We start from the raw sequence: 11,957 nt of genomic DNA, 5'->3' as shown, positions 1-11,957 counted from the left end.
ACGCCATACCATTAACTCCGTCCCTACACCCTCAAATTTCTGTACCAAAAAGTTTTGTCAAACAGAGGTTTTGACGGTTTTTAAATCTGTCTACCCACCCAGTATACTTCACTTGGGCACTTGGCTTCGTGATGTTACTCAGGACTCTTGACTTGGTTGGTTGGTTGGGCTGAACATCAAGGCTCGCAGTATCGGCATCGCTGTAGTCTTTCACGTCTCGTCGAATGCAATGGAACAAAACATTTATCCCAGAATTAAGTAGTTGCCACAATGGTGTTGATTTCGCCGCGCCCTTAGTTAGCATTAATAGATTATCAGGTCATCTCGACCTCATCCTGACCGCCTCCGGCATCAACAACCGGCCCTTTTTCATCCATCTTTGCTACCATCTCCGCCCTGACCCTCAGGTTTTCAGCAGAGCTCAGGGCCCTGGCTACCATTCCCTCATGGCGTTCGCGAACCAGTCTTCTCAGCGCGCTGACGAGAAATTCCGATAATGCGGCGTCGATCACCCAACTGTTGGGAATAAGCTCAAGGACCTCCAGTACGTCGAACCATGCCCCAAATCGTTCGAGCAACGCCCCAGTCTGCTCAAGCCGGTCGCCGACGTCCTCAAGAGCCAGAAACTCCCCCAAAACCGTGCGGAATAGGGCGCGCGTGGTGGCGACTGCTGCAGCCTGCGCAACACTCTCTGCCTCTAACCTTTGCTTCTTTTTGTCCTCTGCTGAGCCGTCCGTCTTGTGCTTGAGTGCTGGCCGGATGGAGCCGGGTAAGGGTCTCTGACGGAGGCAGTAGAGCACAGCAGAATCGTAGTCTCCGAGCTTGTGAATAAGCAACCGCAGCGCACTCTCGTGACGACCTTCTCGGCCATCCAGAATGATAGTCTCTGGTACAAGTAAGACATCTCCTTCTGTATCGGAAGTCTCTTGCGTTTCACTTGATTCCTGGGCTTGCTGCTGTGGTTTCTTCTGCCCACGAGATATGCGCGCTCGTATTGCTCGGGCATCATATTCATGCGGACCCTCGAGCAATTGTAGTAAACGGAGTCGTGAATGCCAAGCCTCATCCCCCGGCGGCGCATTGTCAGTCAGAAACCGGCGGAACGTTGGCTTTGGAGGCTGTAACGCCCGGTAAGCTTGGTATATCGCTGCAACATTGTCTCTGGCCTCTGATGAGGTTTCAAGATCTGTCATCACCACATCCAAGTAGTAATTCACCAGCTCACTGACGTACGTGGTGTGACCCTTGTCGAATACCAGGTGCTCCAGATAGTATTTGACAGCGTCAGGAGCCTCCTCACGAAGCAGAGATACAACATCAGCGGGATAAAATTTGGGCGCTCTACCATGGTCGTCGGAAAAGACCTGAACCCCTAGCTTTGGATTGCGCGAGGCCAGCCACACGCCATACTCTCTGACAAGGCCTTGGTTGCTGACTTTAGACAGGTAGTCCCTGACGCGCTGCTCACCGTTCTGAAATTCGCCGCCATCGTCTTGTTCGCCCTCGACTATGCGTCGCCATGTGGCCAGCACTTCACCAGCCATTTTGCGACTCTGATATAGTCTGCTCAAAACATAGAGGCGATTATAAGATTCCAACAAATCGACGGCACGCTCGAAGCAGTCCACACCACGATCTACCAGCTCATTGATCTCGGCTCGCGTAGACGACGACGGTCCACCTCGCGGTAAGCCGGGTGGAGATTCCTTGTCAAGTTCTAGAAGCACGGCCAACAAGGAGGCATCGACCGTCCGTGAGACCTCTTGCTCGTCCCGGACGCTACCGAATCCTTTTCGTTTGCGACAAGCCATGAGGAAGCGTCGAAGAAATTGAAGAATGCGGGGGTCCAAGTTGGCAACGGTCTCTTGCCCGGCCTTGTTAAAAGGATTTCCGGCGAGGTACCTTTCGACAGTGCTTTTGACACCGCCAAATACCCATATGCCGGTACGGCCCTGGATGATCTCGTGCCGCAGGCCAGGTACCAGAGACAGGACAACTCTTGGATCCAAGCCAGAATCGAGCAATACCTCTTCAAGCGCCCTGAGTTCTGGCTCGGAGAAGGGTGCTTCGGACGGCAAGTCAAGGAAGCTACTGAATAGGAGAATGCCCGCTCGTTGCCTAATGTAGCTGAACGTGAGGAACTCCAGCTCCGTTCTGGCATCTCTACCGCGGAAAGAGTTCAGGATTGCGAATAGCTGCCGACGATCCTTGGCTGCATTCGTCGAGGCGACATTACTTTTGTCGCAGTCGAGTGGATTTGCCTCAATTCCCGCCTCGAGCTGCAGTAAGAGAGGGTTTCTCAGCGCCCACCAGATACGGTTGTCCTCCCATACCGCCAATCTCCCGACAACTTTGGCTAAACGAACTACTGAGCTTTCCTCCTCAGCGTTTCGTGCAGCCTCCCAGCCTTCTGGTAACGGATCTTCGTCCGGTGAGTCAAGATCACGCTCGAAGAGATCGCGCTCTTTCGAAACGCGCTCCATTGATGAAGCCGTTCGCGCGTCTAGACTTCTTAATGACATGGTCGATGCGTTGAGTGCGTTGCCAGCGAATGAAAATGGTAAAAAGCGCCTTTGACACAGGCGGTCTACAACCTCATTCAAAATGGACTCCTCGCTACCCAGGAGACTGCGAATTCCTAGGGGCTCAGGAGTCAGGGGAGGTGCATCCTCTGGCTGCTCATTCTCTGCAGGGATTTCATCCACGCCGAGCCAATATTTTTCAGGCTCATTTTCGCCAATGTTAACATCCCATCGCTGAATCTCCAGGCCGCGTTTGTAGCCTCCTTTTGGAGACGCTTTGATTAGAGATGCCAGCACATATCCTTCTTCTTCCAAACCTAATGGAGGTGTTGAGGTTGATAAATCTTGGAATCCTCCGTCCACCACTATCTGGCTCGGATACCTTTCAAACTCGAGTGTAGGCCGCGTCGGATCACCATCAAGGTTCACAAACATGCCAATCCCTGGCTCCGATGGGCCTGTGCCTGTGACCAAAAGAAATTCCTCGGGAGTCGGTGATACAATCAGTGGCCTGAGTAGAACGGGTGCTGGCTCAGGAACTGTGGGCCGTATAGGAGGTAAGGGCTTGTCTGTTTCTGGTGGCGGCGGTGGGGGCCTTGATAACGCGTCAGCGTCTGGTGCCGGGCTTCGGGATGGACTTGGTCCCCCGGGACTCCTCGAAACATTCGACTCCGCATCGCCTCCAGCGGCCGAACCTTGCCCTTCCGAACCACCAGTGCCGAAAGTCCCGAGACTGGTACTTCTGTTGTGACCCGCGGCTTTATCAGTCGAAAGATGGCTGGTCCGAGCAGTCGCGGACGATGCGCTTCTAGTTAGGCCGCTACCATTGTTACTCTCTGGAACCGCGGCGATGCTCTGTACGTGTCCGATCTCGCTGGGGCTTTGCGAAGTATCGAGGGACGATATGCTCATCAACGGGATCTTGAGCTGTCTATCGACGTCCACAAGCGCATACGTCCTCGAGTCGGCCACACAGGCAATGCTGTCTCTGCGAATTGACAGGGTGCTTCCCGCAAAATCGATCTTCCTGCTCCCGCGTACATTGTCTTCGCCAACATTGACAACCTGTATGCGTCTGTTGAGAGATAGGAGTACCGAGACGGCACCGCCAGTATTTCCTGCTGCGGCAGCCTCGTGGTTGAGGTCAACGCCACCGATCCAGTTACAGCCCTTGACGCTGATCTCGTTGAATACTGGACTCAGCTCAGGAAGAGAGTAGAAGGTAACAGTTGAGTTACAAAGTATGCAGGCCTTTCCAACCCTGGGCAGAAGCAGGATTTGTTGCACTCCGGGTTGGACACCAGTAGATGCTGACTCGGGGAAGAACGGCTGCAGTCGTGATGCAAGGATGAAGGTAGAGGTACTGTTCTTGTCTGCGGGATCTGGAGGTATCTGGACGAAATGGAGCAGCTCCGAAGCAGAGGTGCCTATGTACAGGTTGCTTTCTAGAAGCAAATAATCCAGTCAGAGATGGTGGCCAGATCATGGATACGAGATTGGGGAAGCTCAGCGCATACCCCAGTAGTCGACGCAATTTATTCTGATACGCTCGTCATCACCGTCGGCCGACAATGGCACATCATGGAGAAGGTTTCGAAGGACGAAAGGACCAGCTTCGAGCGGGGGTTTAGTGAGGGCCGCCCCCTCGCCCAGTATTGTCGCAGCCATGTCGCATATATATCGTAATCATGATCATGGGGGTATCATCTCATATCAAAAGGCCAATTAAAGAAACAAAACAAAGCTCTCAATAGAGCAGGAGTTGATTGTTATTCACAAGGCAGCAGAACAATTTAGATGCGAGCGGTGTTGGTGATGACGAAAAGCAGGCCAACCCACGGCTGCAAGGAACATTGAGGTCTGTCTACCTGAGCTGCGATCCAGTGCTACCGATTGCTTGTGACGTTAGTGACGGACCCACATCAGCCTCCCCTTTTTCGGTCGTTCAGCCAATCATCAAGTAGCCTCGCTGGGGAACCCCTGCACCTACCGGCCGCTTCGCTACAGTGAGACCGCGTGTCATTCAGGCCGAGAAGCAGCTTGAAAACGAAACATTAACAAACAAATACGCAATGTCGAACGGTTCTAGCTATTGAGCAACGCTCTTAAATCTGTTTATAACAGCGTGTTGACTCGGTCCGACCCTTTGATTTCACGTTTCTCCTTGATTATCCCGATTTCAAGGGATAAAGTGCTCTGAATGGGTGTCGCGTCCCGGAGTTCTTACTTTTGTGCCAGCATTTAATACCAGCCAGTGATAGACCGACCACTACATCATGGCCGACGCAGTTCCTTCCACCCCCCGAACCTCTGCGGGCGGGACGGAGAACGCAAACAAGTTTCAACATGCCATATCCGCCTGGAGGAGTAAGTTGTTGTCTTTCGGGGCTTCAGAGGTTAAGCAGAATGGAAGTTAGGTACTGAACCATACATTTTTCTAGCCGTCGACCTCACCAGTTTGGTCTCGGGGCTGGACAATACCGCATCCGAGATTGTCACCTATCAGCGCGACTCGGTTGTCCAGCGCAAGGATCTAGCACAAAAGACGAAAGATTTCAGGAAACTGGACGATGCCAGCAAGTTGACAGAGATCAAGGTCTTACTCAAAGGTGAGGCTTCCTTCGCCATTGGCCATTGCTACTCAGATATTGGCCTATCTATCTGGCAGTTTTGCTAATTCTCGGAAAAATCCACAAACAGCATACCAAACCTTTATTGACCTCCTTACGAACCACTCTAAATCGATAAATTCCTCCTTCATACACGCATATAACGCGCTTTCCGAGGCTCCCGATCCATACCCGCTACTAGAGGCTGCAGTTGACTCAATGCTGCTGACCGAGGACACGCTTCCAAAGTTGACCGAGGAGAACCAACACTTGCAAAAGACTGTCACTCAGCTGACGTCGCAGCTCGAAGATACTGAATCTCGCCTGCAGACTGAGCGTGCCGCCCGAAAAGAACTGGAGGACAACCTCGAATCCAGAGTCAAGGAGGTAGAGACCACATGGATCGCAGTAGTGGACGAAAAGAAGGACAACTGGGCTGCCAAGGAAAAGGCCTTGGAGGAGAAATTGGAGAACCAAGAAAGGTTACTGAGTGGCATTCGGGCTACAGAGGAGGTCAATGAGCGGCTCGGCAAGTCTACCAGTGATGCAGATGAGTCTCAGCAAAGATCGTACGTCATGGGGGCTGAGCTTGAGATGGTCAATTCGGAACTGGAACGCACAAGCGCTCGTTTGGCCGAGGTCGAGGCTCGCAACGAGCAGCTACGTCTTGAGCTTGCGGAACAGGCCAAGAAGTCACAAAGCAGCAACCAGCTTCAGAACCAGCAACTCGAAGACGACCCGGCTTACATGCGCATGCGCTCCGAGAATTCATCGCTCATGCGCAAGCTGGACGCATCGCGAGTTGAAAAGGAGTCGCTTAGGCGTGACCTTGATACACGCATGCGCGGACTCGAGCGTGAAGTGAATTTGCTGCGAGAGGAGCGTGAGAATTTGCGCGCCAAGGTGCAAAAGTGGAGTGACTACGAAGACATAAAGCAGGAGCTTGAAGTGCTGAAGAGCATTGAGTTCGCTATGGGTGACGAAGATGATGTTCAAGGTGGTCAGGACGATGACACTGTTGCTGATGCTTCCGCCACCGGCAAGGGCAAGGGTGACACGCTCGAGCAGCTTTTGTTGGCGCGGAACAAGAAGCTCAGCGACGAGCTTACCATTCTGAGAGTTTCACACCAAGATCTTCAGACACGACTCTCGGATCTACAGGAGGAACTTTCAAGGACGAATGCGGAGCTTGAAAAGTCACAGAACTTGAACGAAAAGCTTGAGAATGACCTCTCAACGCTCCAGGCTGAGGGGGCCAATGCTTTTCCGTCAGGCGCATCGGTGGCCGGGACTTATGTGAACCGATATGCGCCTTCTGTGGCTGGCAGTCGAAGGCCTGGAGCCGGGGGCGGAAGGACAAGTCCTACGTCCTCAATCATCAGTGGCTTCGCAACCGGTGGTGGTGGTGGTGGCTTAGGCAGTGAGCGCGAGCCGATGGGTGGCGGTTCTGGTATCTTGCCAATGATCACTGCTCAACGCGACAGATTCAAGAAACGAAACGCACAGCTCGAACAGGAGCTCTCCGAGACGCACCGCAACGTCTCACAGCTAAGGCAAGAGATTGCTGCCCTACAAAAGGACAACCTGAAGCTGTACGAAAAGTCACGTTATGTGCAGAGTTACAACCGAGGCGGCGGCATGCACCCCACGGCAGCAGCTGGAGGAGCTTCACCCATGATGGGTGGCGCAGTGAGCTCGTCATCCTCAGCCTTCGCAGCCAATCCCAACCCGTCGACGATATCCATCGGTGGCGGCACCAGCAATGGCCCCATAGCTCTGGACCAATACAGAAAGGCATACGAGTCCAACTTGAGCCCATTTGCAGCGTTCAGAGGCCGAGAGTCGGCTCGCGCCTACAAGCGCATGTCACTTCCTGAACGGGTCGTCTATTCGATAACGCGCATGGTGCTTGCCAGTCGCACCAGTCGAAACCTGTTTGCGGCGTACTGTGTGGCGCTGCATTTGCTGGTGTTCATGTCACTCTATTGGCTCGGTACTGTAGATGTCGAGAGTCATGCCAGCAACCTAGGCGGTGCGGCAGCTGCAGCAGCAGCAGCAGCCGGGCGTGGAGCAAAAGGAGCTGCCGCCGCGCATGGAGACTGGCACAGTGACGATTTCAAGGGGACATAACGTTCCTTGAATGTATTTGTGTGATTTAAGTTGTATATTTTTTGTAATACTGGGCCAGTGAAGCTCTATGTATGTGGTTGCTTTGGCTGCTACTTTGGGTTCATGCTGCATTTATCTTTGTTTTCTGTAGCGTTTGATGAAATGCCGCAGACATGGGCTTTCCACGCTGGTGTGTTGGACTACTTGCGTACCAGCTGTTTTTGTCTTTTAAATGGGAACATCATTGGTGTTCATGGGGATGTATGTGTAGGCAATTATGTTTCTAGACCAAAGTAGATTATGTATTCTTACCAAGTCTAACACTGACTTTCTTAGTATTAGGAACTTCACTTGTCCTAACTGCCGTTATTACTTATCATCAACCAAACCCTCAGCTTCAGTGTCAACGCTTCACGATGCATGTATTTTTTATAAGTTTCGAAACCCAAATCGTTTATATTCGGTTAAACATAGGTTATCTACCTGAGTTACCTGGTAGAAAAACATGATAAATCGGGATTTGATGTAGTGTGATAGTCCAAGTCACATGTAAATCACCTGATCTAGTACAGGGGGTGCTGGACGGCAAAGACCCTAACCCGCTCTCAGTCGTCAAAAGTTCACCATCAAAAGCCCGTTTAAGTTGGTCGAGATATAATATCCCAACTTTGTACTAATTCGGTTTTGATTTAAAAAGTTCCCACATCATACCAAAGGAGCGTAAACATCAGCAGCAGAAGATGGCACTCCGTCAAAAGCTCGCCGTCGTGACGGGCGGTGGCTCCGGAATCGGCCGAGCAATCGCGCACCGCTTCGCCCTCGAGGGCGCAACCTGCGTCCTAGTCGGTCGCGATCCCACCAAGCTGCAGGATGCCGCACAAAACCTCCTGCCCCCGGCCCTTAACTGGGATGGGTCGTCACCTGGGCCCCGGGATGGTAGCGGCGCCGCCTTCTATGCGCCCGAGACGAATCACTACGCCTTTGCGGGCGATGTGCGAGACAGTCATTTTTGGAATCAACTGCGTCTTGAGTTTGTTAGTTGTCCTCTTTTTTCTCCTTCTTTTTTTATTGTCTATATTTGGGGGAAGTCGAGGCAACCTCCTTTGTTTTTTTTACCATGGTTACCGCAGCATAGATACTAGCGCTCCTGGTCAAAGGGATGTGAGCGTAAAGAAGGACGAAAAATTATAGTATCAAGGGAAGGGGTAAAACGAGGGAAAAAAGAAAGAAAAAGAATGACCCTCTAACTAGACTGCCCCTAAACCTACAGAAACAAGTTGATATTTTGGTAAACGCTGCAGGCGTGGCACAAAACAGTCTTCTAGTCAGGACCAAGATCTCCGATATCGACGACATCATCAACACGAACCTGATCGGCACCACATTGGGGTGCAGAGAGGCCGCCAGCATGATGGTCCGTCAAAAGGTCCAAAGCAAGGCCGTCGACAAGTTAAAGGAGGCTGGCTGCATCATAAACGTCTCCAGCGTCCTCGCCCACAAGCGAGGAGCCGGAGCTGCAGTATATGCCGCCTCCAAAGCTGGCGTCTTGGGTCAGTCACACAACCATCTTCTTTGTAAAGTTAATCGAGGACTATTTTCAACTAACGTGAACCTCTACGTAAATCATTTCAGGTCTCACAAGATCTTTGGCCTTGGAGCTTGGAAAGCACAAAATTCGTGTCAACGCCCTGGTCCCGGGCTATATAAAGACACCAATGACTAATAGTAGTAAGTCTTGTTTATTTTATTTTTTTAACCTTGCGTGTCAGTTCATGGCTCTATCCTATGACTTCACCTTTCAGTTCAGTCTTTCCTCCCGTCGGCCTATCTTTCCTTGCCCAATTGGGCCCATATAGCCCAAGTACCCCTGAATGAGAATGTATATCGCAGGAAGCATTCGTCCCAGAAATCCTTCTCAAGAACTCATCTTATATGGTCGGGCAAAAAAACACAACGAAAAGACGAGAAAAACGGCAGGCTATGATCCGCAGAGAAATCTGCTCCAAAGGGAAATCAGTTCAAAGATAGCGTGCCGGCTTGTCCCCCTTGACCCCTCTTCCAAACGCCAGCAAGTATTTACACAAAACTAATTTTACATTTCACGAATCCAAGGCCAAGGCTCAAAGCTGGGTAACAGCATCATTGAGTCAATACCCCTCGGCCGAATGGGCTCGACTAAGGAAGTAGCCGATGCCGCTCTCTTCCTGGCCACCAACTCGTACGCGCATGGCTGCATTCTCAATCTTGATGGAGGATTGAGCGCAGTTTGATATTCGCATCCGGCCCGTGGTTCAGGTCGAAGGCTGTATGATAGACGTGTATGATAATAGACTGTTCGCTGCAAAAGCTCTCAATCCTCGTCGTCTGAAATGACAAAGGCACCACCTTCGTCTGCAACTACGACGACGTCATCATCTCCGCCACTGATCCTGGCCTTCTTCGGCTCCCTTCCGTTGGCATCTTCATCAGCTTCCCCGCCCTCGCGAGGTCGCTTGGGGTTTTGCTGCGTCTTCTCAGTGCTGTCCTCCAGAGTTAGGTCTGTGCCGTTCGATACGACAGCCCCATTTGAGGTCGGCGGCTGGAGTGGTTTCTTAGCGGGTTTCTTGGGAATGTCCAGCTTTTTATCAGGATGTAATGCTTGGATCGCACTGGAGTTGTCATCCGTGGTTTTTCTATTAAAAAAAACGAAAGGTTAGACTTGGGGCCATAAACAGCCATAATTCCAGCAGCATAAATGTACGTACGATGCTTCGATAAGAATAGCCACGTTCACCAGCCCATTATCGTCGTCATCCATGATTGTGACAAAACTGTCAGCCGAGACACCTGTGGAAATACAGGTTAGCGTTCTGACCGTGATGTGGGAGGTCGTGCGTGTCAGCTACTTACCAAGCTCAGTCAGCATTTTTGGCAAGTTCTCTGTCTCTTCGACATCATAAAGCATTTTCAGGTCCTTCCCCTCTTGAACATGAACCGAAAAATCCTTTTCGTCAAAGCCCAGGCCTTGCTTGACAAACCCAACCAGGTCATCGAGAGTGGCACGTGATAGATCAGCTGTCACGCTGACTTGGAACACGCTGCAGACAGGGCAGTCTGGGTTTGGCTTTCGTGGGCGATCGATGCCGATCCGGCCCGTTTCTCTGAAGGGAGTCAAAAACGCCTATGTGGAACGTCAGTCAGTCACTGATCGTGGACTGTCACGGTAGAATATACTTTACCTCTTTGGCGGCGTCGTACTGGCCCTTGAGTACCTTGAAAGCCTCTAGGACGCACAGTCCAGCCACAATAGCATTGGTTGTTGCGATAGCAGGAATGATGTTGCCGGCCATCTGTTTGATGTCAAAGAGAGATTTACCCTCTATTCCGAATATGCGAGACCTAATGTTGGCGCTCGATGCGACAAAATCAAGGGTATCCTGGTCATCTTTATCAAATTCAATGATGGGCTCTGGGCTTTCGGGCGTTTTGCTATTCCTCAGCTCGAGAATCCGCTTGCTCAGCCTGCTGAGGCTGTCAATGAAGACGCTAAAGTTCTCCTCTAGCGACCACAGTCTTTGAGAATCTTTAAGTATAGCATCTGCCCTGTTGAGGTCTGCGGCCGATTTCGTCTTCAATGTTTCAAAGTCGAGTGGAGTAGGCGGCTTCCTGTCCTTCCACATATCCGTCATTGATCGCAGCCTCTCAACGTCCGCTTTGAAGACCTTGTCGAAGAGCATCTGGGGAAATTTGTCTGTTCCAATTGAATCACGGATCGCTCTCAGCGCAAGAGCCTCTCGCTTCAGTTCGGCGACCTCTTCAGCGTTGTTTTGGTCTGCGCTGTGATCAAATGCCGACTCATCCTCCGATGTTCCGAAAATCTCATTCAAGAGATAGCTTTTGCCCCACACAATGCAGTGAATGGGCTGGCTGGGTGTACTGCGAATGGTGCACACAGGAAACGACTTTGGCGGATCCTTGGGTTCGCAGTCGTAGCACGCGGTAACGCCCTTCTTGGTGACCTGCACTTGGCCATTGAATCCAGTAGTTCCGCTGTCGATAAGCGGGACATCGGCGGCGAGACACATTCGATTCACATGTCTTCGCGCATCTAGGTTATCAAGTGCATTGAAAACAACGGCGAAAGACCTGAACCACTCGACGTTGAATTGTGAGCTCTTAATATTGGCCTCATGCGCTTCGATCTTGACGTTCGGATTGAACTTCTGCGCAGCCTCTTTTGCCACCTTTGCCTTGCTCTTCTTGATGTGCTCATGTCGAAACAAGAACTGTCGGTTGAGGTTGCTGAGGTCTATCGTGTCGAGGTCTACAGCGTGAATCTCTCCAAAACCGGCCAAAGCAAGATTCTTCAACAGCTCGCAGCCAATGCCGCCTGCTCCGACCATCAAGACGCGCGCCTTGATTAATGAAAAACATAGGTTAGCCGACGTTCGCGCCATTGTAAGGTGAAAGCAGTTCCGTGGGTGAGGGCAAGGTGGCCATTGAGGGGAATCTGGAGTAACAGGAATCTCACCTGCTTAACACGGGCATTGGTCTCACGACCGAGCGCCTGACTGTTGAAGGTATCCCGTGTCCTCGGTGTCGGCTGTACAACCTGTCGTTGGTTGACAGGCTGCGCGGGCTGCACCGGTTGCGCTGGAGGAGCGGGTTGCGGCGCGGCATTGGCTGTCGGCGGCGGGTTGTGTATGGGTAACGGCGACTCAGGATTTGTCGCCATGTC

The 11,957-nt window shown here is 51.7% G+C and overlaps 4 protein-coding genes across 4 annotated transcripts; 2 read left to right on the top strand and 2 right to left on the bottom strand.

Moving 5' to 3' along the window:
• Positions 1-314: 314 nt before the first annotated feature.
• Positions 315-4,358, bottom strand: PgNI_05803 (uncharacterized protein; the record flags this gene model as incomplete). The annotated part of the gene is made up of 2 exons (XM_031125834.1): positions 4,040-4,358; positions 315-3,967 (listed from the first exon to the last, which is right to left on the bottom strand). The coding sequence occupies exons 1-2, from the start codon at positions 4,188-4,190 to the stop codon at positions 315-317; spliced, it is 3,804 nt and encodes a 1,267-aa protein (XP_030983278.1). The 5' UTR covers positions 4,191-4,358.
• A 234-nt stretch (positions 4,359-4,592) lies between these two features.
• PgNI_05802 (uncharacterized protein) lies at positions 4,593-7,496 on the top strand. Its single transcript, XM_031125833.1, has 3 exons — positions 4,593-4,889; positions 4,964-5,131; positions 5,223-7,496. Exons 1-3 carry the CDS (start codon positions 4,799-4,801, stop codon positions 7,259-7,261), a joined length of 2,298 nt encoding a protein of 765 aa, XP_030983277.1. The 5' UTR covers positions 4,593-4,798; the 3' UTR covers positions 7,262-7,496.
• A 484-nt stretch (positions 7,497-7,980) lies between these two features.
• PgNI_05801 (uncharacterized protein) lies at positions 7,981-9,510 on the top strand (the record flags this gene model as incomplete). Its single annotated transcript, XM_031125832.1, has 4 exons — positions 7,981-8,274; positions 8,511-8,790; positions 8,873-8,968; positions 9,353-9,510. The coding sequence occupies 4 exons, from the start codon at positions 7,981-7,983 to the stop codon at positions 9,508-9,510; spliced, it is 828 nt and encodes a 275-aa protein (XP_030983276.1).
• An 80-nt stretch (positions 9,511-9,590) lies between these two features.
• Positions 9,591-11,954, bottom strand: PgNI_05800 (uncharacterized protein; the record flags this gene model as incomplete). The annotated part of the gene is made up of 5 exons (XM_031125831.1): positions 9,591-9,912; positions 9,985-10,066; positions 10,130-10,400; positions 10,459-11,634; positions 11,751-11,954. 5 exons carry the CDS (start codon positions 11,952-11,954, stop codon positions 9,591-9,593), a joined length of 2,055 nt encoding a protein of 684 aa, XP_030983275.1.
• Positions 11,955-11,957: the final 3 nt, after the last annotated feature.

This window comes from Pyricularia grisea, chromosome I, assembly GCF_004355905.1.
Source record: "Pyricularia grisea strain NI907 chromosome I, whole genome shotgun sequence".
NCBI lineage: Eukaryota > Fungi > Ascomycota > Sordariomycetes > Magnaporthales > Pyriculariaceae > Pyricularia > Pyricularia grisea.
Note: the sequence above shows the minus strand (reverse complement) of the source record. Positions and strands in the feature narration are given on the sequence as shown.

What these genes read in the sequence shown, in the direction of transcription:
- PgNI_05802 (XM_031125833.1), top strand. Translation starts at nt 4,799, where the DNA reads ATGGCCGACGCAGTTCCTTCCACCCCCCGAACCTCTGCGGGCGGGACG. An exon ending in TGCCATATCCGCCTGGAGGA is followed by an intron (nt 4,890 to 4,963) that starts GTAAGTTGTTGT and finishes ACATTTTTCTAG; the next exon opens with CCGTCGACCTCACCAGTTTG. An exon ending in GATCAAGGTCTTACTCAAAG is followed by an intron (nt 5,132 to 5,222) that starts GTGAGGCTTCCT and finishes ATCCACAAACAG; the next exon opens with CATACCAAACCTTTATTGAC.